The sequence below is a fragment of the Passer domesticus genome, chromosome 2, assembly GCF_036417665.1.
Source record: "Passer domesticus isolate bPasDom1 chromosome 2, bPasDom1.hap1, whole genome shotgun sequence".
NCBI classification, from domain to species: domain Eukaryota; kingdom Metazoa; phylum Chordata; class Aves; order Passeriformes; family Passeridae; genus Passer; species Passer domesticus.
The window spans coordinates 73,520,035-73,547,840 of NC_087475.1; the positions used below are offsets into that span (position 1 = coordinate 73,520,035).

The following is a 27,806-nucleotide window of genomic DNA, read 5'->3' on the forward strand; positions in this document are numbered from 1 at the left end:
TGCAAGAAAAGGGATTTATAATAAAATACCTAACAATTTTGACTTTTCCTGTTGGGTTATACAGAGGAACAGTGCCACAGAGGAACAATTTAGTGCCTATACTATCTTCTGTTTAACTGTGACTGAGTAAAAACTTCACAGTGGAGGAAAAGCAAAGACTAACATCACCTCAAAAACTGCCAAAGGTGACTTCAGAAAGATTTCTTTAACCTCAAAAGCTAGAAATAAGGTGTTTTCCTCATCCCTCAAAAATAAAGCCTTTTCATTTAGGGCAGTTTTGCATGTAGCCTCTTGCAACACATAACTTAATTATCTCTGAAGTGGCAAAGCAGCATGGATTTAGCCATGATTTCACTCAGAAAAGTTTGGTATAATCTTCATCTTTACAGAGATCATGCAGCTAGCTGAATATCATCACCAGATGATGTCTTAAAAAAATAGTGCATAAACACGTAACAAGCCAACAGAAAGAACAAGCATTACTTTTAACTAGCCCTGCAGAGGGAAGGGTACAGTGAATTCAACCTTTCACACAGATTAAAAAAAAAACCTAAAATAGAATATCTTATGTTTTCTAGGTTTTCAGGATACCATAGTATGAATATGCAGGATATCAACGTTTTCTATAGCTTATTTTTACTGAGTGCCAAGGAAGCAAAAGACCAATAGCTTGCATCTGAATACTAGCCATTAATCCAGCACACTGGACATTCATGTAAAACGTTTTTACTACTTTAAATCTGTGAGCGAGCAAAGACCATGCTCTCTGGAGCACACAATAAAAAAGGCAGTCTTTACTGCAACCCTTTAGTTCAGCAACAATTTATCCTTTAACCAGTGTCACTGCAGACAGAGATTCTGAAAAAGTGCAAAAAGCTCAGTAAGCAGTACACTGAAAGTAAAAGACAGTACAGCCAGTCTGTACACTTAACACTATGAGAACACACTTACAGAAGACTTCTCTTTGGCATTTCAAGTCTAGCTAATCATGAAAAACTGCAAGTCAAACCTAACCAGAATTTAAAATAAGCCACTTCTAGCTATGCTTGTTATTCCCTCTGTACCGCCCACTTAAGGAATCTTCAGCTTCAAAATTGCCAGTTGCCCCACTTATGGAGAAAGTCTAAGGCTTTTCCTATCCCCCTATGACCAAGAGTGGAAGAACTCCCAAGTTTCTTCCAGCTTCTTGCAAGTATGACTTTCTCATCCTTTTAACGTCTCTTGATTTTACATCTTCATCTATCAAAATCAGTGCTTTCTACACAACACACGGTCCACTTTTTTCACAAAGGACTTCATATATGAAGTATGTCTTGTCACAAAGCATGCCACAACTTGGACACCTTATCTTAAGAAAAAAAATAAACCAGCTATTTTTAGTGTACTGGCTTTCAATAAAACAACATCCCATACTCTGAATTCAAAAGCTGATATTATTTTGTTAGACACAAAGAATTCAACATTTCCAAACACTAAAGCAACACTATATAAAGCACTTTCATAATCAGATTTTATATCATTCATGGAGCAGTTCTCATGCACGCGTAAGAATCTTAATAGCACTGAATTTAGGTCCTAGAGCGAAACAAAATAAAAAACTCACTTTCTGCACATGACACAAAGTTTCTTTGGAGTGGGTTTGTGTGAAAATGATGAGAGGCAGGTAGTGGAGCAGAAAAGGTGAGCTGATCCTTTCCGCTGATACGCAGTCTGTCCCTTTTGTAAAGGCTTTTTGCAGTTCGCACATGTGACTTTGACCTGCTTAGAAGGCTGTTGCTGGGGAGAAGGCTGGAAAATTTGCTTAGGAAGGGATGCTACAGGTGACAAGGAATCCACACCTGGTTGCTTCTGATTCCTAGGAAAGGAAGCTGACTGGGATATCCAAGAATCTTCAAGACAAAAAACCCAAACATAAAAGTAAATCAAGAGACACATATGTATGTACAGAACAGTATTCACAGACGTAACATCATAAAATCATTTTTCTGTGGGAATGACCACAGAAGAAAGATATTTTAATTTCAGGTTTATTGTAAAAAATCCTGTTTGATGGTACCACTCTCCACTGCTACAAAACTTCAGAACATGAACAAATTTCAGCATGCTCCCATCCTACATCTAGTGACAGATTTTGCAGATTTCAATTCACTTGCACTGAGTTTGCAAGCTGGCAATCTTATCTTCAGACAAACAAAACTGCAATTAAAAAAACAAAGAGACCAACAGACAACAGAGAATTTCTAAACTAATGTTTGAGACAAACTGCAAATTTAGATCCAAAATCTTCCTTAGTTATTTTGTTCTAAAGCTTTAATAAGCATAATGTGTCCAGCTTTGGTGATAAACCCTGGGACTGGCTCCTAGTCCAGCCCACAGCCAGAGAACTACTACTGTATAGCAGTGAACTTCCAAACTCATGAGAGAAACAACTTCCTCAGTAGAAATCAATGAACCTAGAAAATAACATTTTGTTAAGTTCTTCCAGTTCACAGATTCACATCCCCATGTTTCAGACTCCACAAGTCTTCCATCTGCATTTTTTGGAAAATAAACTACAATGGAACAAAGTTATCTTTGCCCAATCTTTTGTAGCATAAGTAACTCATATAACAAGAATGTTAGCAAGACATTTTTTTGGAAAGAAATACAGCTATAAACACCCTATGTTAAATTACATGCTCCATATCTTGGTCTGGAGCAGAAGACAGTTTTGGAGGAGAAAAGAAATCCCCCAATAAAATGTCATTTCTAGGCTTTTCTCTGGAATTTTAACTTTCATTTAAAGTGATTATCATCAGAATTTATAAATGTTTACCTTCTGAAGACTACCACTAGTAATACATTTCTTAAGCATGAATTAGAACTGAAAAAGAAAATTTGCATGATAAAAAACATTTGCACAAGTTTTCAATAGTGTGCCAGTTATACCAAACACTGTGACAACCCTTGGGACTTACCCAGCCTTGAATGTTTACTGGAGTGAGTCAGATTATTTCTGGAATTTTAATACAACTAATACACAACTAATACCCAAATGTAAGACAGATAATTTTAAATTCTATGACTTCAGATAACAAAAACATTAACCTACCGACATGAGCAACTGCCCATACCTTATTCTTAAGGGACATTATTTTGGTGCATAATCGTTCATTAAGTAAAAAGAACCCTTTCCTTCTATTTTCTGCATTCCTTTCTTTCCCCAGAGAATTCTATTAATGATATATTCTGATACATAGCTTTAAAACCCATTTAGGGACAAAGTTCCAAGACACTTGTTAGTACAAGAAACAACATACATTCCTTAGCAGGTAAAAGATCATTTTCTGGTGTGACTTTTTAGCTGTCAAGGATATCCCACCTACTCAGGCATTTAAGACAAGCTAGAAATTTACCTGCTGTAGTGCTTGAGAGTAAACAGAAGAGCTGGAATGAAAAGGTGAAGGGAAAAGGGCACAAAACAAAACACATTTGTCTTAAAAGCATTAAAGGCATTTACGTTTGAAGGCGTGAATATCCTTACTTACAAACTAAGACAAGCTACCAAAGTGCTTAGAATTAAAATCAACTTAAGTGTCCTCTTCAAACTTTTCTATACTTCTACTACTTCAAATATACTAATATTCTGGTAGCACTTTAACACCTCAAAATGTTCTGAGAGTTTCCTCTTTTCTTTTAGACTTCAAGTGAAAGCACATTGCCTCTCTTATCAGGAATGCACAGCATGTGCAACAGAGCTACATCTGCTTGTAATTCCAGTAGCACTCAACTGCCAGTCATGAAAACTTGGGTTTGCCACTCATGTAGGTTTGAAACATTCAGCATGACTAATACCTAATTAAGATAGATAATAACATCTCTTTAAGGTTATTTCAATTATTCCTTATTTTCTTAAGGCCTCAGATAGCCTCCCTCAATATTTTGTTGCATTTTTCCTTCCATAAACATACAACAATAACATCTCTTGACTTTTTTTTTTATTTTTTCCATATCCCAGCTTCATAGATACCTATTTTATATTATGCCTTTTCTTCACATCCCACTTCTCAGCCATGTTACCTCCATTGCTTAAAGCTCTCCACAAAGGATCTGTAAAATCCAATTTTCATGCCCTTGAACTGAGGTGCATCACACTTCCTTAGTTAATTCCTAGTGAGTTTTCATACCTCCCTGCCTTATGTTTTCATCCTTCAGGTTCCTACCTGCAATTCTGTAATGGCCAAGTTTTATGAGACTATACAGTGTCATGTTTAACTACTTCTTACTGCTATGGCTTTTCAGGTTGTTCCCCTTCTTACTCATTCCTGCTCTAAAGCCCTATAAAATTATCATTTATACCTTTTTTTTAGAGGCATCTTGCAAAAATTTAGGTTTTTTTAAAAAGCTGAAAAGAATGTGTCGGTACAACTTGGGGCAGACGTGGGGAAGAATACAGTACTGAAATTTTACCCAGGTATGCAGCTTTTGAAACACGCTGATCTACAGACAGTTGCATTAAAACCTGGTTCACATCAGGGCAACTGTAAACTGCATCCTCAATTTACTAGGTGTTGGCTCTTTCTCTAGAGCATTTTTGAAGCACAAAAATTAGATTCCATTGAGAGAAACAAAACCTAAGTTCCACTCTAAAGTATATCTACATGGACTTAATCTACCTGGACCTCTCCCAAGACCTTTCATAAGGTCCCCCCACAATGTTCCTGCTGCTGAATTGGATACATATATTATCTGACAGATAAGGAATTGGCTGGATGACTGGACCCCAAGAATTACAGTTCATGGCCCAATGTCCAAGTGGAAACCAATCAAAAGCAGTGTCCCTCAAGGGTCTGTACTGGGACTAATACTATTTAGGTTTTTTTTCCAACAATACAGAGAGTGAGATTAAGCAGACCCTCAGCAAGTTTACTGGGAACACCAAGCTGGGTGGTGCAACTGATAAGCCAGAGGGGACAGGGTGCCATCCAGAAGGATCTTGACAGCCTGGATGAATGAACCTATGGAAAACTCGGAGCTCAATAAGACCAAGTGCAAGGTCAGCAAGGGCAATCTTCAATATCAATACAAACTGGGGGCTGAATGGATTGAGGGCAATCCTCCGGAGAAGGACTGTGGGGGACCAGTAGATGGAAAACTGGACATGAGCCAGCAACCTGTGCTTACAGACCAAAAAGTCACTTGTATCCTAGTCTGTGGTGATTCTGTCCCTCTGCTCTGCTGAGAGCCCACCTGCAAAACAGTGCATCTAGCTCTGAAGTCCCCTGTACAAGACAGAAATGAGCCTGTTAAAGCAAGCACAAAAGAGGGTCACAAGAAGCAACAGAAGGCTTGAACACCTCTCGTGTGAAGAAAAGCAATGAGTTGAGAATTGCTCTGTCTGTAGAAGACAAGGCTGAGAAGACCATATTGCAGTCTTTCAACATATAAAGAGAGGGTTAGAGAAAAAAATGCAGTGAGATTTGTTAACAAGACCTGTAGTAACAGGACAAGAGACAGTACCTTTAAATTGAAAGAGGGTAGGTTTATATTGGTCATGAGACATAATTCTTTTACAATAAAGGTGGCAAGACACAGAAACAGGTTATCCAGAGAAGCTATGGATGCCCCATCCCTGAGTGTTTCAGGTCAGGTTGGATGGGGCTTTGAGCAAACTCATCCAGTGAAAGATGTGCCTGCCACAGCAGGGTGGCTGGATGAGCTGATCTTTAAATGTCCTTTCCAACCCAAACCATTCCATCGTAGGCACTTCAATGCTTACAGGGGACATCAGACTCTAAATTAATGTATAGGACAAAAGTGTCTCTGTTATGCACCTACTGCTTCATACGGAGAAGTGGCACCTACTCAAGGAAAATAGATTAACACTGATTCAGAAGAAATCTTCCAAACCACATATATAATTACAGAATCATTTAGGTTGGAGAAGATGCCTAAGATCATTAAATGCAACCATTAACCCGGGACTCCCACTAAACCATGTCCCTGAGTGCCACATCTACAACCCCTTTTAAATATCTCCAGGGTTGGAGATCACTTTCTTGGGCAGTCTGTTCCAATACTTAATAGTCCTTTTGGTGAAGACATTTCCTCATGTATTATGCCACTGAGCATATCTTATTCTAGTCACAGATAAGGCAGTGATGGGCATGAAGAGAATCAAGATCTTTCATACATATTAAGCTAAAAGACTAAGCAGTGTCACTGCAAAAAAATACTTAAATCAAAAATTCTATAATAAATTTATTTAAGGACTTATTTTCAGACTTTAAGGGAAAATTCAAAATTGCAACTTACCAGGATTATGATGAGTCACAGATTCTCCATTTTGAAATACATCTCCAGCCACGTTCATTCTACCAGGATTGAAAGGTCCTACACCAGTCTTGGTCTGTGAAGTCAAAGATGGGGTGTATGTTTGCAAATTAACACCAAAATTATCTGACTGCAGTCCGTTAGATACATCTCCCAAGCTGGCATTCTGCAGTGACGTTACATGTGTAATCATTAGGTTCATGTCACGCCCGTCACCATCATTTTCTAAATGACCGACACTGACAGAGCTCATAGCACCTAATGTAGTTTCTAATGTAGTAACATTAGCAATCTGAATTTCTGAGTCTGGTTCTGTGGTTATACCACTATTACCTATTCCTGAATTTACCTTACTTCTTGAAAAACTGGAAGGTGAGAATTCCATTTCGTTGGTTCTATTTTTACACTCTGGAAGTCTTCGCTCATTAAAACTGGAAGCATTCTTCTCTTGTCCTTGATTTGTTTCAATGTCTTCTTCATCATCAATAATAATAGTTTCACTTATACTCCCCTTTCGAGAATTTAAGTCTTTTGGAGAAGGAAGCATTTTGCAATCACTTCCTTTAAGTTCTTCATTTTTAGATGATGTAAATGCAGCGTTCCTTTGGTCTGCTACCAGCGATGTAGAATTTTGCGGAGGTTGTATAGGTTCGATAAAAACTACATCGTCATCATCTTCTATAGGCGAGTTCTGGAATTTATTAGGTCTAGAAACTAAAGAACTTGGTGGCCCTCCAAATGTATTTCCTACATTTGCAAGACCTGCTGCCATGGTGGTATTCCCTAGTAGACTAGGAGTATTTTCAGACAAGTCTACTCCTCCCAGAGGACTCGTGTCCATTCCAGATCTGCTGTTTGAAGAAAAACATAAAGCAAGAAAAGAACACGTCCAACTTCAGAGTAAGACACGACTTTCCAGCAACAGTTCTTAAAGATAAAATCTGGAACTATTAATTCAGTAGTTATTTCCTTCCTGAGATAATATGAAGAAAAATTAAGTTTTTCTATGCTCTTTTTTGAATGTCTCAACATCCATTTACTTTCTAATCCTATACTAGCAAAAAATATGCAATCGCTACACATCACAATGTTTAATCAACACATTTACACACAGGAAACAGAATTTTCAGTGCTATTTATTAAATTATCCTGATCTCTCAGTCCCTTTCCCACCCCACATAAGCAAGTAATTATCTTCTAACACTGCATTTGCTAGACTGCAAAGCAAGATCAAGAGTTAGGCACACAGAAAGAAAAAGTGAATTCCTATTAAATTTTGGCCCTATTAGGAATGTTAACAACTTTGAAATTTAACTGATTTTTCCCCCAACCTCACACTGCCAAAGCTTCTTAGGTAGCCACAAGACAACTGTAAGGGAGTAAGTAAGTAAGGAAGAGATATATAGGAAACCCTTGCACTTGACAGGAATTGATACATTATTGAGCAGCAGAAAGTGGACAGCAACCTCTCATTTGTAGCCACTACAAGCTGACAGCTCACTTGAATTCCTGACTTATTACCTCACGCTCCTGCAACTTTCAGTGACTTCATCTTATTTCTTTTAAGAGCAAGCAGTGTTTATTCAGGCTACTTCCCAACAGCTACTTGGCCTGGGGAGATCTGTTTGCTTTTAGTAATTGTTCAGTTTGGGGGAATCTGGTCTTCATAAATGTCAATTCAACCATGAATCAAAAAATATAGAAGTCAACCTGGATATAATCAAAGCTAAAAGACCTACGATGGCTCTAAAAGACATCTGTACTAAAGATCAGTAAGTTAAACCGATCTTGATACAATACTCCAAGAAAAATACAGACATAATTATAATTTGGGTATGTCTTGGAATAAACACTGATCTGTGACATCACTGAGTGGCAGGTTAGAAGCAGCTATCTTCTGTGCTTTTTTATAAAACCTTTATACAGGAAGGTAAATGCAAGAAGTAGAAATATCCTGCTCATCTATACTTACCCATCCAGAAATCCACTGCAATCTGTTTACCTTAATAAGTTGCTCCAAGCACTTTTATTTTCTTTCCTGTGGGGAAACTGCTCTTGTACCAACTTGCTGCCTTTCACAAAAGTACTGTGATCTGAAACAGGGTTAAAACAAACATTAGCTACCCAAAACTATTTCCTCATCTCAAGCATCATCTGCCAGCTATGTTACAGTCTGCTTACACCAACTTTCTTCTAAATTTACAGTTAAAAGTTCAAACCTGACTTTCAGCACTATGATCCTACATTTAGAGAGAATGTGAGTCTATTCAATCCCTGTTGTGAATAAAGCAGCAACAGTACTGTCTGAGATCTTCTACTCTGCCACATTACACTTCCAGAAGGCTTTACAGAGGAGAAAAATATGCCATGTTTGGTAAGAGACAGATATACATAACTGCAACTGAGTAATCAAGCTTAAAACTGAGAAGTATATCTGTAATAGAATAGTAAGAAAATAAATTATTCAAGTAAACTAAGCAATTGAAAATAAAAATCTTAGCAGCTACATCCCCTTCATTTTTATCATGTCAACCTCCTTGCTGCCTCTAGCAGAATACACTATGCTAAAATTAAAATATAAAATGAAAACTACAGGACATAAAATCAGGCCTACAATGCAATATAAACCTTATACTGCTAATATTTTTCAACTTGTGTATATGCACTGCAGTGATACTCAGCACAGATTCAGGCATCCATAGCCTGTATTAACACATGTGATCACTCACAAGAGATTGAAAATGTTCAAAGTTCAAGCATCTATTTATTCTTCAGGTTTTATAACAGTCATTAGGTTTTCCAGACTTGGCAGCATTTTTCAAAGAGAGAGCATCAACCTGTGTAGTTATCTACTGTTTGTGGACTTCCCTTAAAACCCCCAGACAGTAAAAATGCCCAGAGGAATAAAGCTCAAATATTCTTCTACACACGTACACTATTCAAGCCCTGCTGACCATTAACTGAGCAGGAGCAGGGAGGGCAGGACAAGGACCAAACAGTAAAGCTGTGAACCAGATTAATCCTAGAGGAGAGGCAGGCGACCACCTTATAATTCCTTCCTATGTTAGCATTACAGACAAATGCCATTATATAACAGCATTTCAACCACAATAAAGGGAACACTGAACTGGAATGAAAGAAGGTTTCTTACAAAAAAAAAACTGTATTATCAATGTAGTTGGCATGCACCTCCCTGGAAATAAGTCAGTTATGCTGAAGGTTAATTTAATCAAATATTCTCTTTCACTTTTACTTTTTCCTCTGAGTCTGAATAACTTTACATTTTTCTGCATCTCACATTTTGCTGAAAAGAATTAATTTAATTCTTAAACTTTCACAGGTTTATTCTATATATTTTCTTTTTCTATGAGGACAAAAGCATCACAAGCATATAAAGCTTTTAATAAAGTTTCAAATATACTTGAACAGATGTGAGCAGGGGAAAAATGAGACTATGCCAAGACTACACGCCAGGCCTGACTCAAAACCTTTGTGATTCCTATTGTCACAAATCCTTAGTAGAAAACAGACTTGGGCTGTATTACAGTACATGCACACAACATGTAGCAAAGTTAAGACTCCAAACACATATCTTTTTGCCTAAATCTATTTACTTTCTCCACAAAGCTCATAGGTTTTAATGAGTTATACTGTTAAGTATTTTAAAAAAATTGTGTTTAACTACTAGTGCAAAGTCATAAGCAAAATCTGCATATATTTCCCTGCAAATAGCTCCTACCTCTCAACAACAAAATTACCCATAAAATGTGCAAAATGAGATAGCTTGTTTTCTAAAAGTAGAAACAGCAAGGAGAAACATAAAAACCACGTTGGCAATGTCACAGTCAGTAGTTCTAAATGAAAAACTACCCCAAAAATGTGACTTAGGAAAAAAATTATGTTTAGAATGGAAAACCAGGGAAAAACACCTAAAAAAAGGCAACAGCAAAAGATGCTTTACAATAGAAATACAATTATTAGAAACCCATGAGATTGATTAGACTGATCGCTGGATGAATTGCAGAGATTTGGGGGGAAAAAACTAAACTGAAACAGAAAAAACCCCAGCTAACTAACAAAACAAACTCCCAACTGAACAACAACTAAACCAAATTATTAAAAAACCCAACGAACAAACACCTCAAACAAAAAATCCCAACCAAACAACAACAACAAAAAAAACAACCCACAAAACAGCGAGACCTAGTTTGCTGAAAATGCATGTTCAATACTGCTGAAGAACAAGCTTAAAGCTTTGTGGTGGTACACAGACACCAAAATCACATCTGGACAGAAACACCAGCACTACCAAGATTCAACAGCCCTTCCTGAACCAGGCCTTGTGTGTCCCTCTTAATTTAAGCTACACCACTCACCTATTAAAAGTCTTCACGCTGAAATAAATTACGATCCCATTGCTTTGTTCAAGGCTTAATTTCTGGAAGAAATAAGAGACAAAATGTAGGTACTTTAGAATTATGACAACTACTACAGCTCTTAACACAATTAAGTAATACTTGTAGGATCAACTCCATGGATGAATGATAAGAGAGTTAAAGTTATCACAAATTGCAGAAACCCAGGTGAGGTGTATGAGCGCCTCAAAAAAAAAAATCAACTCTGCTTTAACAAAAGCAGAAACTGGAATTTAAATGCCTTTACCAAGTGCCATTAATAACACATGGAATGAAGGTGACAGAAGATCAAAGTCACAGTTATGTACACATTTGGATCAAAACCACAAAAATCAAAATGAGTCACTGAAATCTGGCTAAAACTGCAGTTCCACCAAAAGGGGGCATTGGAAACAGACATCCAAAGTAGGACCAGCATGTACAGATGCTTCCCTGTCAATGCTCTACACCTAAAAACAAAAAGAAAACTTGAAAGACTACTTTGGAAATAATGCCTAACTGAGACATCTCCAAATGTGAACAAATAAACAAAATTTAGGAGACAGTATCCTAAGACACAAATACTGGAACAAAAAGAAAGGGAATTATTTGCCTCAGCAAAAGAATACTACTTTCTGCTAGGAAAACACAGTATCATAACTAAGTTATTTACCTCAAGAGCTACTGGGCTACTTTTAAATTCCACATCCCAAGCAAGAGAAACAGCCCATTAATGCTATACTATCAATCACTTCCCCTCAACAGTGACACCATAGGTGAGATAATGAGCATGAGACTGCAAAGTACTCTCATTCCCATTATCTCACTATGGTGAGATAATTACTCACCATAACTACTTAACTACTGTTTTAACTACTTTTAACAACTGTTGTGCAAACTAGGGTGGAAAAAAGTAAAATCCACCACTGACTGATGGGAAAAATTTTTACAACACAGTCAACTTCAACCACTTAGAGAAGTCTCTGAAGAAAAAGCAAATCTTAGTCTAACTATGGGCCACGCAAGATAGTTCAAGGTGTAATTATCCAGACAGCACTCCAGAAAAGCATATTTAAATTCCCAGGAGAACAAAAAAATAAATATAAAAAACCTCATTACTTCAACATCTGGTTTCAGAAAGAACAACCTTGGTGGGAGGAAAAGAAACGGAGCAGCTAGCACAAAAAGCCTGAAAGCATGAAGGCCATTTAAAAAACTCACTGTATCATGCATACAACCAGCCCAAAAAGACTCCAAAACCCAACAGAGACTACTATCAGGAAGTCTCTGACCTACAAAAGTGCTGGAATTGTACTGGGGGGGATGTTTTATATACATTTCATACACCTTTTGGTTAGAAACAGGCTACTAACCTATGTGAGAGCAACAGTTTGTCTAAAATCCCAATTCTTGTCAATTTTACAATCAGTAAAACTTTCCTGAAGTAAAAGAGTATCCATGAAGCCTGAACCAGAAAACACAGAATAAATTCTTTGCACTGATGTTCAGTGAGAAAAGATCAGGGAAGATCACATCTAAGCTCTCTTTCTACAGGTCAGGTCAGAGGAAAAATGTTGCAAAGGGCTAACACAAGAGGATTTTAGAACAAATCACTAGGGCCATGTGGAAGTCGCTTAAGATTTCCAAAGGCAGTTAGCAATTTTTTATTTCAGTATCTGCAACCAATTACTTAAGCAGAAGGCACGAACAATTACTCAGACTACAATCCTATCTCTATCACTAAATAAATTGGTAGAAACTACAGCTGAATAAATACACCCCAAAAAAACCACAGGGGAGGGGAGTAACACAAATTTTGCAATGAGAAGGTAATGTCTCACAGAACTACTGTCAAAATCTTTTGAAGGGTTCACATACTTTTTGACCAACCCTGATTAAACTGGTATGTCCCACTAAAGTCTTCCAAAAGGCATTCAAACACCATATTCAGTAAAGACTGCTGTGGAAATTATCTATAATAAAGATTTTGAGAAGATGTTCTTTGGGGGATTTGTAATTATTTAAAGAAAAAAATATCACGTGTTGCTTGTTGTTACCACAATAAAGACAAGTTACCACGGGGGTTCCAAAATAAAATGACACACATTAACATATATAAGTCAGCCAAAGAGATGACTCCCAAAATGAGTGCTTCCTAGAAAACACAAACGGATTGTAAAGCAGCATGGCAGGAAAAATCACTAGTGATAAATACAAAGTAATGAATGGGGGGGAAAGAATACACATAATTTAGGAGTCCAGTTGGAACTCTCTCACTCCTTTACATCAAAGCTACTCAATCATCAACAACCAAAGAGGAAAAAAAAAGAATCAAATAAAACGAAGTGCATTTGTTACTACCAAAAAACCCCATACTACACACACATCTTGCTTATCATGAGATGCTCACTTTTCAGAAAAATGGAAAAACTGATGAGTTACATGAACAATTTATACTCATGGAAAACACTTCTCTTTGAAATGAAAACAACTCAAGGAAGATCCTAAATCTGAAAGAATAAAAAAATACAGATTATAAGAGTTGTCCAGTGTTTTGCAAGAACAAAAAGGTGACAAATTAAATAATTAAGAAGCTTTAATAACCTGTTGTGCATGAGATCATTTTGTTAATTGGGAGAGTCACTGCTGTAGAAGGCTACAGAGGTTAGAAATGCAACCAGTTCAAAAAGGGATTGGGCAAACATAAAATAAATGCAATGATGACTTAAACACAATGGTTCAAAGGATACTCTACAAAATTCTTGGCCAGCCAGCTGAAAACCAGAATACACACCTGCAGAAAAATCAAGCTTTAACAGAAAAGCTTCTATTCCTAGACATCCCTGTTGCAAACAAGTTACCTAATTGTCTATCTGCCTAGAACAGTCATTTCCCTAACTTAGGAGAGTAATAATAATCTTCTTACATACAAAAGAACTATCACTAGCCTCACAGAAACTCTATCCATTTACCCAAAAAATCCAAATTTCAGCCTATGGCTCTGAAGCTGACTTCAGCTGAGGGAACATTTTGGTGTAAGGTTAGAAACTTAATGAACATGTCCCGATGTTTTGTGAGGCCATCGAGTTCTAATGGTCACTTCCTGACCCTGACACTCATTTGACCATAGTATCAATTAATTCCTTAATTCAGCTACTTTCTGAAGTTCCTCTCCTTATTACAGAAAATCACTTGTTATCACTTGACTTTCCTTTTGTCTGATGATCACAAGCTCAGTACAGACTATCTGCAAAGCAGCTATCAAGCTTTCTAACTTAATGTCTTGCTACAGCTCAGGAACACTCATTTCCTACACAGCCAGATGCAACCCACCTACCACAGCTTTCCTGGGGTATGAACCATCAACCCAGTGGCTGCCTGAATGTATGCTACAGTTCACCCCAAAAACAAAGCAAACCACTCCAATTAACATCACCTAAAAGTAGGACTTTTCCACTGCAACTGAAGCAAGCTAGTAACCCAACTATATCCACACATAAGAAGTGAAAAGTGCTAGAAAAACACAAGTAGCCCAGATTTTTTAAAGGGCTGTAATTTAAGCCATCTTAAAACTAAATCTGCATGGTACTACTACAGTCTCAATTTGGGCATAGTAAATGATATATACTGTGTATGGAGAGACTCCTATTTGTGTGAACACAACTCCAAGGTAGATACAAAGCAGTTGTGGGGCCCTTCTGAGTCGCCAGACATAAAACTCTTACCACAGGCAACCACATAAGCTGTTTTGGTTTGTGGGTTTTTTTCTTCCTTATATCCTTCCTGAGGGATATTCAGTCATCACCCTTAACTTTTTACATTCACATATGCCTTGGATACATGGTAGCTCTGACTTACTGTTAACTTTTACATCTCTAACAAAAACTGTAACACTTCTGGAGGTCTGCCTATTTACCAGATCCACAGTCTCATTGCTACACTAGCATGTGGCACAGCTGTTTCTGCAACCACACACATAACCAGACAAGAGACTTTCCTGCTGGAATCCTTTCCAGCCAGATCAGCTCCCCAAAAGAAAAAAATTTTGTGCAAGAACACTACAGCTGTGCCTGAACATATCAATGTTGGTGCCACAGCTCTAAACTTCATCACAGAGATCATTTCAGCAGATGGGATAGCCATGACAAGCTGATGGCCACAGACAGAAATGCTCTACCCTGACAGCAGCTACTGCATAAAACAATCCAGCATGCATGTGCCCACTAACAACACAGCAAGCAGTGACAGGTTGAATATTAAAAACAGGTCAGACTGAATTTTACAACATGCATATCCACTGGCCACGCTGAGTTGTGTATCTGAAGCAAGCAAGGCTTTAAGCAAGGCTCAGATATTACATTAATGCCACAATGACTCAACCATTTCATCTGCCAGTTTCACACACAAATCATGGTAATGAGTTCAACAGGAATACTTGCATATTTTGGGCTAACCTCAAGTGCAAGTATTCACAACACCAAAGTAAAACAAGTGTCTTAAATTACTATGCAAGCTAATGAAAGAGTCTGAATAATATTTAACACAAACCCATCAATGTATTTATATTGCTGGTGTTTCAGAACATGAGTAACGGCTTTCAGGAACAGGATATTAAGTTTAAGTTCCCAAATCCAGTATACCTGTTCATCTGAACCATCATTACAAAAGTCTGGTATATCTCATTACTTCAGTTTTGAGACACTACTTCAGAATTTATTTTCCAGTAGGTTTGGAGCTGCTTCAAATTTAAATCTTTCCTTTTTTTTTTTTTTTTATGGATTAAAGAAATTAGCTTACTAAAAGTCATGATGTAAGACTTAAAATGTATTTGTCACGCAAATTTCAGAGAATTCAACAAAATGCATATGAAAAGACCTGAAATCCTACAGAGACAGTAACTAAAAGCAGTAAAAGGGCAAGATTTACTTAGTGAAGTATTTTGAAGCAAATCAGTAAGCTTTAGTTTTATTCAAAAGAGTAACTACTTACACACAGCTAAACCTTACTAAAAGAATGTGAACTCTGCTATCTTCTGAGCATCTTAACTGAACTGCAGCCACCACTGTTGCATGTGAATGCTGACATCTGTTTTCCAACTGATGCTTCCAGGAATATTTGAATAATTTTGCTTAACACAGCTTCTTCCTTGAGTCTTCCTACTCAATGAATGCTAAGAAATGCTTCCTTGCATGCACAAACAGAAGCAAAATACAGAGTCAACCTCAAACTTAATTCTATGAAGGGAATAGAAACAAGCACCAGTAATTCTCAAGACTCCTCATCAAAGAATGAGCAGCACTTGGCATAGGAATTCATGGCAAATCAAAATCATACAGTTGACCAACACTGTTTTAGGGCAGCCACACTGCCATGTCTCTCCTCATCCACACACTTTCTATGTATTTCATGGCTGTTTAATCTTGGAAACACACTGATCAGCAAGAACACAGCACCATTTCTAGCCTTAAAAGCCATTATGTGTAATGTGGTAGAGAGTAAATTTTATCTACTACTCACGCAGCAAGATGCTGCTTAAGGATGTCCTTTATTATAAATGGAATAGAAAGGTAAAACAAGACAGAAAAACCAAGGACCCACTATAAATGTTTATCAATTACTTATATCCAAATGTATGTCTATTTTCAGAAAACAGGCAATGCTAGACCACAGCAACAGACTTGAAAGATGGCTAAGTGGAAAGGGAATACAGAAACAGTAGAGAAACATTATGCCAGAGATATGAAAACAGGAAAAGGACATGTTAAATCCTGAAAAATAACTAGAAAGTGGCATTAATACAGCATGAAAAGAGTCAAGTTGTCATTTGATGGATCTTAACTTTAAAAAATGCAACACTTAATAGGAAAAACAAATACTGAATGACTAGATCAGAAACAGACCCGGGAATAGTAAATTTATTTAGATGTCAAGCCTGGGTAATAGAATACAGGCCACTGGTGTCAATGGGTCACAGCACACATTTCAAAAATATGCCTTACTCTTGCTCCACATGAAGCAATGAAGATTAACTCAGAATTCAAATCTATGAAGTCCCTAGCTTTTGCTAGCATTAAAAAAAAAACCAACTGGTATACATAAATAACAGACAATCTTTCAAATCTGTAAATTTACAAAAAACTGGATGTACAGCCAATCATACGTAAACCAACCAAATGTGATCAAGCAACTAGAGACCAGAAAAAACAGAAATCCCAAGAGCAAGAATTTTCCAATGTTTGTTTATCTTAGCTATAAACAATTGTCACCCCTGCTGCTACTTATGCCTACTACCTGCCATTCTACCAAAAGGCATCTCAGAGAAGAGCTTGGCTTTGTCTTCTCTATTTTCCCACTAATTAGCTCAAGACAGCAGTAACCTGTCCCTTCAACCTTCCCCTCTTTCTCAGCCTTTCCTTCTTTGTTATGTATTCCATCACCCTGGTCTTACACGGGGCTTACTCCAGAATATCCATATCTTCATTAGAACAGAGTCTAACCAAAACCAGACTAAACACTGTAGATGGGTTCTCCCAGTATAAGACAGTGCAGAACCATCACTTTCTTTAAACTGCTGGCTACCACCTTACTTATTTCAGTCCAGTATGCTGTTTACATTCATCCTGCTAGGGTGCACTATTCATGTTTAACTTGCTGTTCTCCAGGACTAGCCAAAGCTGGCTTCTATCCTATTAGTGCCCAGATTGTACTATTCCCAAACATCCTGGAAATTAAGACACTTTTTAACTAACAATACATACTTTTAACACTATTCTTCAATAGTGCTTCTTCTTAATTGGTTGGGATTTTAAAATTTTTATTTTAAATCAGCATTTAGTCTACACTCCTATATGTATAACTCTGTATGGGTAACTGGTATCCACCATGCCTAATGGCATACCACTATGCCTAATGGCATACCACTTCTCAGTGCCTGACTACACAAATCTTCTTGGCTAATGCTTCTAAAATACTTTATTTTTGTGTATGCTTAGAAAGAGGAAAAACTGTCATGCCAAAGTCTGTAAATGAACAAGTTTGCAGACAGACCATTTTCTTTGCCTTTAGCATAACTAACATCAGCTAATAGCCTCAACCAGATTTTTCATCCCTGAGAAATAATCAAGTATTGACTAACAACCTAGTATTTTGGGCATGGTATGGACAAGCTTCTTCAACACAATTTACTTGCAGTGATTAGTATTCAATGCATCAAGTAATTCAGAACAAAGAAAACTGAATTTAAAAGAGTAAGTTAATATTATGCTGTATGTAGGAGGGAAACTCATGCAGACCAAGACCAAATAAACAGACAATGAAGCTACAGTGTAACAAAGGAAAGAAAAACTTACCACCACAAACAAAATGAGACAGAAAAAGAAATGGGATAAAATCAAATGAAAAAACCAGCCACAAAATAGTTCCAGTTGTATATGAGGTATGGTTGACGGGAAACAGAATCCAGGGCAAGAATAGATCTGGTCAGCAAGGCAAGTATGATAGGTTTTCACAGCTGCACTGGCTGGCTGCAAGTTACATTATGCAATCAAGACTCCAGGTTATCCAACTGTTTTAAAGTGTAAAAGGTAGTCTTATTTTTAAGTAAGATGCATACTGTATTCATTAAGGCCATGGTTCCACAACTACAAACCACATCCAGTCCTGGACAGGACTACTGTGGTTTTGAATTCCTACTCCTTTCCCCTTTCTCCCTAGCTGTTTAAGGATTCTAACAGCCAGTCCATCATGGGAGCTCAGATGGTAGAAAACAGAAACACAAAAAAAACCAAGAGCAAATACTCTACACCTACATAGCTGCTCACCCCCAAATTTCATTATGATGATTCATGGATCTAAATTAACTCCCAAAATTAAAAACATAAAATAATAAAAAAAAATCCAGAAAAGGCTGTTGTTGGTACAAACAGGAAAGGACAATGACAAACCTAAGTTAGTTTGGTTTAAATGGTCATACAACCAAGGATATATACATTAAATTTAAACCCCTGAAAAAGATATAACATAGTATTTGTTTTAGGCCAGTATTTCATCTTTTGAATCCACATATGCAACTGGAAGTATAGTCTGCGCCTTAAAAAAAAAAACCCCACACACTATTAACTTTCCTAGCAGGGAGCTTTTCAAATCCTCTATAAACTTTTGTCTAAAAAGAATAAAGTGATGCCTCAATAAGCTATTCCACCTTCTAGTTCTTGTACCTGCTGAAAGGCTACACACTGTTCCCTGTTTGATTTTGTACTGCTCAGGCAATAACTGCCACTCAGAAGTTCAGCCTTTAACACTGGAGATGGAAAAGGAGATGAAGGAAGCACAGCCAATTATCTACCATGTTACTGGGTGCACCATCTTTCCTAGATCAGGATTAAGTCACACTGTAATCTATTCTCTTTTATGGGAGCAATAGACTGAGTTTCTGAAGTCTGTTAATAGAAAGCATGTTTGCCACTCCTTCTTAAGTAGCTCTTGTGTATCTTCTCCAAACGTTATGGCTCTTCTCAATTACTAAAAAAAGCTGAATTTAGTTCAGATCATTACTGTACTATACACAATATTAGTCAGACCATCTCGGTATTTCTATGTGTTAATTCTTTGGATAGAAGTATACATAATGATGGTCAAACACAGCGACAATGGCAAACATCCAATTTTTGCTTCTGGTAAAAAACAAATCACCTTTGTTGTGCTCTCTGTTTTCCGTCGTTTCTAAATCGGGATTTCTTTTTTATTACATAGATTACAAAGAACTTCTTACCTGGCCTCTCTAGATACTACTAGGCTTCCTTAATGAGGCATCACCTACCAGAACAAAACATAATTTCCTGAATTTACTTTTTTTCCCCCAAAAAAATACAACCACCTTTACAAGAAAAACTACTGCTACTACTAATAATTATTATAATAAATAAAATCCCAAATATGCACATGTGCAAACACTAATTATAAACTCCAAAGATGCCTGGTAAATTCTGCCAGCTTAATATACCAATCTATAAATGTTTAAGAACTCTTATTAACAATCAATTGTTGCTCAAACAAAACGATGACATTATCTCAGGTATAACAGAACACTAGGTCTTCTTCTCTTTTCCATACACACACACAAAAAAAAGAGAAAAAAGACACCAATACCACACCCATAGAGCACAACTGTTATCACAGACTCCCAGGAGCCAAAACTGTAGACCACATCATGCTAGCCACTGTGCAAACAGAGTAAAACTGTTCAAAGAGCAAACAATCTAAACATAAGGGGCAACAGATGGAAAGAGACAAAAATGAGAATACAAGGAAACGGCACCACCATAAACAATGGTTACAATTAGTTCTTGTTCTAAGGATGGTGTGTTTGAGTCCCAGGGTGACAGGAAAGGTGGTGGTTGGGGTTTGTTTTCAGTATGCTTTATTTCCTAAAGTCAGGTTCTTTTGCATTAATAGGTTGCAACAGGCTTGCTTGTAAGGGTGCACACACAGAACTTCTCCAAGCATGACAAGCATCACAGGAGAATGAATGAAATTGTTTAACTGCCCATGACGTCACTTCCTAAACACCACTTACAATCTCATTAACAACAAAAAACAGACAGTACCCTTCACAGTTAAATCCCAACGTTAGATTAAAGGTAAGTAAAACCTGTTGGTTTTACTGCCATAAAATGCAAAAAGACTGGAGATGTCCAGGAAAGCACTCTGGTATAGAATTCCGAGTCCATATCAACAGAGCAGGATCATTCTTATCACATCTGTTATGAAAAATTGTTATCACATGATAACAATTATCACATGATACAGAGATCAAAGGCATGATCTTGTACTCATCTGATTTTTTAACACAGCTAAATAACAAACACCTAATTGATTAACAGTTAAGACACCACTTAATATGTGGGAGAAATCTACAGTCTTTGTTAGAAGAGTGTGTGCTATGTCTAAAACCAGGCTAGATTATGGGCTTGAACCAAACATCTCATGACACTGCTGTCTACAAGCAACAGCACAGAGTTTTCCTTTGCAATACTAGCCTCAGCTAAAGGTCAGACATCCACAAAGAGAAGTCAAAAGCACACGCAGAGATTTAGGTAGTTTAGAGGGCAGCAAGTCATGAAGAGAGATACCTGAAGGTCATCCATACAGGCATGACAGCAGAGTTTATGAATGAGATGAACAAAATGACTTTTAGAGAAATCTGATGTAGTACAAGGAGTAAATACAAAGCTGGAAAGATCTTACACAGATCTAAGGAAAAGGAACTCCAAAAAGAAGTAAGGTTTTCACCAAGGTTACTTTCAAGGAGAGAGGAAAACAAAAAGCAAAAGGAAAAAAAGCACAGTTGCATTGTAAGTTAACTGAAATGAATTAAGTTTTTTTAATGTTCAGTATGGTTGCATTGCACAGAAGAGCCTAAAGAAAAGTAAGATGCCAGTACATTTCCAACAAAAGCCTGCAGGAGGAAAACAAAGATGTCCATGTTTCTTGGACTGACTGTGAGCTGTAAGCAGCCCTCAATTAGTAAAATTTGGCATAACCTATACAATTCTATTTGCATGATCTTCTATCTTCTTCAATACCATCTTTCACACCAAAAGATTAGAGGAAACTAAATGCAGAAACCAACACAAACTCCTCCATAATGCCACTCATCTCTCCTAGTGATCTGGCCCAGCAGAAGTTACATCAGTAGCTCTGGTTCAAATACATAAGCGGCTGTTGTCCCCATCAGCGCCCAACTGGCAGCATGTGCCCAAACATACATGGCTACTGTACAAACTATTCCATGGGGGAAAGGTGGAACTGAGATCACATCCAGCTTAGCATGTGTTGGGAGTTAAACTGATGAGCAGAGACTATGGTGAACAGACTTCTGTACAGCACTAGGTACACAAATGTCAGTATTACAGCCTTTGGAAGCTACGGCGATGCTAACTGAAGGATTCTCAGAGTCTTGAAAGGGTTAAAGAAGCTGTACAATAAAGATCATAACCATTTTAAATAAAGAAGTAACACACTATACGTTATATTTTTTAGAGACCCAAACACACAGTTTTGCATAACAGCAAACACCATTACGGAGTCTCACCTCAGACAAACTTAAAAAACCCAAACAAACCCAACCAAAATCCTCTTGTGCTACTGACACTCAGTATGGCTGGCCAGAGCACTGACAACACCTGAGTGTTTCACTACTGCAGCTACTCTAAGATCACTGAAGACTTGCTTCTGCACCCCACCTCTGTGATGAGTCCCTACTATCCCTACAAGATTATTCTCTTAATAGCTGATGGTGAGAATGGGATAGAGCAAGAAGTTATGGTAAAACTAATCCCAAAAAATTTAGGAAACAGGGACAAAAATTAAGCATTCAAGCACGACAACAAACTTACGAAAAACAAATGCCCTAAGAGCAATTTGAAAAAATATGTTGGTGGCAATCTTGTCACTAGAACACAAAAATTAACAATCTCTGTTATGTTGGACTAATAAAGTCTGTATTATAACCATTGATTGAAATAATTTTCTTCTGATAGTAAGCCAGAGCAAGAAAACAACTTTCATCATTGAGATGTCCAGCCCAAAATATACTTCAGGTGAAGAGACAAGAAACCCTCAGTGGACTCTGTCCATAAAGAACAGTGACTGATCTCATCTACTACAACTGTTGATGTTCTCATACATACACACATATAATCAAACTCTTTGTGTGTGTGTCTTATTGAACTCTAGTGGCACTGAGTTCCACAGAATACATATAAAATATTTAACTTCTGGGAGTTCATGGAAAAGTTTTCAACTGTCAAAATTATTTAATGGCATTGAAATCATAGAATCATTTAGGTTGGAAAACACAGTCAAGATCAAGTCCAACCATTAAACTGGCATCACCATGTTCACCACTAAATGATGTCCCTACGTTTCACACTTACACATCTTCTAATTACTTGCAGGGATGGCAACTCTACCACTTTCTTGGGCAGCATATTTCTATGCTTGACAACCCTTCAGTGAAAAAATGTCCCAAACATCCAATCTAAACTTCCCCTGGTGCAACTTGAGGCCATCTTATCCTGTCACTTGTAACCAGGGAGAAGAACCTGACCCCCACCTGGCTGCACCCTCCTTTCAGGCAATTGTAAAGAGTGGTGAAGTCTCCTTTTCTCCAGGCTGAACACCCCCAGCTCCCTCAGCTGCTCCTCACAGCACTTGTGCTCCAGACCCTTCCCCAGCTCCGTTGCCCTTCCCTGGACACGCTCCAGCCCCTCCATGTCTTTCCTGCAGTGAGGGGCCCAGAGCTGAGCACAGCATTGGAGCTGTGGCCTCAGCAGTGCTGGGTACAGGGGGACGGTCACTGCCCTGCTCCTGCTGCCACTCCAGGGCTGACCCAGGCCAGGATGGCATCGGCCTTCTTGGGCCAATGGGCACACACAGGACTGTATTCAATCAAGCCAACCACAGCAGCAATGAATGCTGCTTGACCATCTGAGCAGGGGGTAAGGGATGGAGATTCATGTGACAGCAAAGACGCAAAGCTCGTCTGTGCATTAGAAACCACAGAAACACCTGAGAACAGTCACACATGAATCAGCACTTCTCTCCCAAAATAGGTGGCAGGATGAATAGTCCCAATAAAGTGCATTTACACCAATACACACAGCATGGGCAACAAACAGGAGGGGCTGAGATAATTCACTGTGCAGCTGGAAAACTATGATATAAAAATCAATATAGTGAAAGTCCTAACTGAAGAGGCCATAACATGCAACTGCATTCCAGAAGTCTCAAACTTCTTCCTTCTATCAAAAATTTCTCTTGGAAGTACAAAACGCTATCTGACAAACTTGCAAATCTCAGTAAAAAATGAAGAATGTAAATAGTAGCATCTAAATTGAGTAAATAGTTCATACATCAAGTTGGCATGTACTGCCAGCCATATCTGCCAGCAGCACATAGGGCAAGCTATAAATATGGAACACAAGCTAAGCTTCATCTGAACTTTAATGTGTAAGCAAGCAACCTAATTAGCCACAAGACCATTCAACTACTAAGATTAAGCCACTGGAACAAAGTTAAGAAGAAATTGAAAAGAAAACACTTTCAGCTCTGGAGTTGAACAAATTTCAGTGGACGCAAAACTCCACTGCAACACAAGAGACTTTTAAGGCCCTCATGAGGCAAGTATTACCTCAAACTTCTCACACCAGACACCTGAGTAGTCTTCTGAACTCTTGTGAACTTCAAATTCCAATCCCTTTCCACAAATTGGTTGAGCTCATTGTTAATTGTGATGGAAAAATAAATAGTTCTCCATGAACAGTGAATTTTCCATTAGCAACAATTCTTGATACAAGTTCTCAACAGAACTCCCCATACTGCTTTTGTTGCAGGGTACATCAACTGAGTGCAAACTCAAAACAATGTGACAGAACTTCAGTAATTCTGTACTTAGTCCTCAAAACCAAAATGAAAACTTCCCAAACACCACAAGATGATTCATGATTCCGCAGAACCAAAAAAACCAAAACCCAAACCAAACAACTCCAGCAAAAATCAGAAACATTGTACCAGCTTTGTACCACGGCCCTCTGTACATACTTGAGCAAGCTCTACAAAAGACAGAGAAACTTGCTTTCATTTTTTCACTGCCACTTTGCTCCTGATGCAAATCCCTCTTAGCATGTTATTACAGGGTAAGCAACAGGAGAATGCAATCACATATTTGAAGTCAAAGAGGATTAATAACAACAATATAAAGCAAATGTAGTAGATAATAAAGTGAATTTATTGCTCTAATTAATGGAGACTTCTATTAAAACAAGTTACTTAGTTTAACCACCAAATAACACAGCTGATGAGTTTGGTTCCTAGAGATGACCTTGCAGCACTGAGCACCAAATACATTTCCTCCCAGAACAGCATGGTCCTATCACATGCCATAAGAAGGCTGCACCACCATCCTCACAGCTGGAAGAGGACAACGTGCCACCTACCAGGATGCTTTTGTGCAAGACGTTTACTAAGTCTTACAAAGGTTTACTGAATCTTAGCTATACGGCTGCTCTTGGCAATATTCTCATCTTTTCATAAGCAGCCACACAAAGCTGAATTAATTTTTGTCAAACCAGCTTCAGTACACAACAGTCTCCCTCCTTCCAAAGCATCATTTGCCTTGATTGCTCCTAGAAGTAACTTTTTTTGATATGAAGGATCATCAGAAAAAACAGAACAGCTGTTAGACTGGAATGCATAATGAATGAAACAGAAGTAAAATTAGATGGTAGCCTTGCATCCAAGATATGATAAGAGTTAAAAAATTACTATTAAAAATTTTTAACTGCTGTAGCAAGTCAAGGGTTGGAACAGACGACTTTATATTAAAGATAACATGCCATGTAAACTCTTTAATGTGGTTCATAATTTTAGATGTTCAGAATAAATACAGATCTGATGTCCTCATCCTAAGCAGTGAGGTTTTGCAGCGAACCACTCATTCTTTGTACATGTAAGCCACCAAAAAGTGACAAAGTTGCAAGCTCTGCTAATCTGGAAAACCTACCACGTAAAACAGCAAGGGACAGAAACGGGGGGGGGGGGGGGGGGGAAATTTCAACACACGAGCGGTGGGGAAGACCACCTGAATCCGTGCTGTACCCAAGCGAGGCGCTGCCTTTTTGTTTTGTTCTCGGGCTGCACGCTCCCAGCGGAGCCGCCGCGCCGCCCGCCGGCGCCCCTGGCGGCGCAGCCCGCGCACCGCGCCCGGGCCCGCCGCGCCGCCCGCCGGGCCTCGGCCGGGAGCCCGCAGCCTCGCCCGCTCCCCGGCCACTCTGGAATCCCCCACGCAGCTCAAAAACAGCCCCGGCGTTAACAAGGGCAGAAACTAGAGTCAAGTCAGGTCCCAGCCGTACCCACAGGGATTGGCAACAAGCCTCTCCTAAGCCAACTTAACACCCAACAGAGATCAAAACCTCCTCTCAAAATCCCACGCAGAAAAAAACACAAAAAATGCTCGCTATTGGGAACCTGTGGGTTTCCCCAGTGTCCTCCAGCTTCCTGGGGAAGGGACAAAGTGGATGGCTCAGAAGCCCAGACAAGGAACCCAACAAAACCACCCAAACAAATCTGTGAGTGAAGAGAAGCAGCCTGAATGCACAAAGAGACGATGGAGCGCGCTTCTCCATCGCAAACTGCTGGGCGATTTTAAACCTCCCATGCCTCGTCTTAGCTTCGAGATGATACGCGGGACACGTGATTCGAGCAATGGGGGGGGAGAAAATTCAAGATGGCCGAAGGTGTCTTGTCAGGGATTTTCATACACGCTCCAGAACTCTAGAGGGCACCCGAAATATGCCCTCCTCCTCCTCCTCCCTCCCGAGCCGGGTAACGTGAGCAGCGGCAGCAGCCCGTCGTCTGCCTGCCAGAGTGGGTATTGCAGGAGCGATGTCTGCAGCAGCAGCAGCAGCGCCCACTCCGCGAGGAGGAGCCGCCTCACAGCCATTGCTGGGGCTTCGCCCCAGGGCAGCAGCTACTGAACCCAGGAATTTCCCCACCCAGCCCTGGAGGGACCTCATTCCACCCCTGTCCCCGGAGAATACGGGGCGGGGGGAATAGCTGAAGCCCGCTGGAAGCAGGTCTAGCAAAGGCAGAAACAGATACACAAATAGCACTCACAATGGAGCTCCCTCTCCTTGTTGGTTGCTGCCAAGGCTGCACCAAACTGGGCTGGAGCCTAAGGGAAAGACACGGGGTTAACACGGGGCAGCGAGGATCAGGCAGCGCCCCCAAGGAGCGCTTCCATCGCCTGGCCAGGGCAGGTACTGCCTGCATCACTCACCACTTCCCCTTAATCCCAATCTTTCATCTAAATGAATAAATAAACAAACAAATAAATCCACTGCCCTCGCCAGGGGCGGTGGGGTACACCTCACGGCACACCCACGCAGATTGTCCTCGCTGAAGGAAGCAGGGACAAGGAGCCCTCCGCGGCGCCGCCACAGCGGGGGCTTCTACCGCGAGTGTGGGGGACAGGGGCAGCGGTGGCACCCACGGCGGGGAACAGCGAGTGTTACCTGCGAACTTGCCCTACCAGCCCTGAACGGGCGCCCGGAGGGGCCGCGGCGCCCTCAGCGGCACGGCCCCGGCCCCGGGCGAGCGCCCGCGCCCCCCGCCCGCTCTCGCGGCAGTTGCCCCCGGTGCCGGGTTTGCCCCCCTGCAGCCGGCCAGCAGCACTACCGCCTCCTGTCCGCCATTAGAGGGACCCAGCCGAACAATACGGGAGGGGAGCCGCGGAGCGCCGGGCAGGGGAGGGGAGAGGAGGGAGGTACCCGCGGGGGGGCTGCGAGGGCGGTGGGTGGGGGAGGCACCGGGGCAGAACAACAGCCGAGGGCCCGGCGGGGAAGGGAGGGAGAGAGTTAAAATAGGAGGCGCTAGAGCAGACCCGGCCCTTCCCCCAAATACCCCTGCCCCCCCCTTCGGGGCTGCCCCCGGGCGCCCCCCATTTTCCCCGCCGCCCCCCTCCGTGCCGCGATGGTTATGCGCGGGACTGCCCCCGGTGCCGCCCGCACCCCGCCGCCAGAGGTGGCGGCGCGGCAGCGACACCGCGGGGTACTTCGGCCGGGTAGCCGGGAGGCACGGCGGCTGCTTCCCTCCCATCCCCGCCCTGGGGGCAGCTGAGCGCCGCCAGCCCCCCGCCAGCCCGCCCCAGTGAGGCGCAGCGCCCCGCGCCCCCGCCTTACCCGGCTCCCCACCGCCTGCGGGCACGAACCCCCCCGCGGGGGACGCACGCACTCTGCGCTACTCCTCCGGCGCCTCAACTCTAACTCGGTCCAGTCCCGGGCGAAGCGCAGCTGCTGGCGAAGGGGAGGAGGAACCGGGCCAAGGGAGCTCGGGGAGATCCGCCTCCCTGCCCCGGCATTGGCTTTCCCAGAGGGCGGGCTCTGGCGCTGGGCTAGCCGAGTGGGTGCGCCGCCCATCCATCAGAGCCGCCCGCAGCCGGTTGACCCTATAAACTGCCAATCTTCCTCCTGGCCATGCTTGGGGTTCTTCCCACTTTGATCCATCAGGTTTGAGGAACCCGGATCGCTGCCCACCGACCGG

The 27,806-nt window shown here is 40.3% G+C and overlaps 1 protein-coding gene across 11 annotated transcripts in view; it reads right to left on the bottom strand.

The window, feature by feature from the left end:
* The window catches only part of ZMYM2 (zinc finger MYM-type containing 2), an 87,842-nt gene extending 60,239 nt beyond the window's left edge, over positions 1-27,603 (bottom strand). For 2 of the 11 annotated variants that reach the window (XM_064409293.1, XM_064409285.1), the window contains exons 1-5: positions 27,446-27,603; positions 10,689-10,750; positions 8,285-8,405; positions 6,295-7,163; positions 1,604-1,889 (exon numbers count right to left, since the gene is read on the bottom strand). In XM_064409293.1, the coding sequence (XP_064265363.1) occupies positions 1,604-1,889; positions 6,295-7,153 (1,145 nt within the window). In that variant the 5' untranslated portion in view covers positions 7,154-7,163; positions 8,285-8,405; positions 10,689-10,750; positions 27,446-27,603. Of the gene's footprint in view, positions 1-1,603; positions 1,890-6,294; positions 7,164-8,284; positions 8,406-10,688; positions 10,751-26,381; positions 26,440-26,779; positions 26,847-26,942; positions 26,962-27,445 lie in introns of those variants that run through there. The other 9 variants (XM_064409296.1, XM_064409295.1, XM_064409286.1 and 6 more) reach the window with 9 other exon arrangements.
* Between the last annotated feature and the right edge of the window lie 203 nt (positions 27,604-27,806).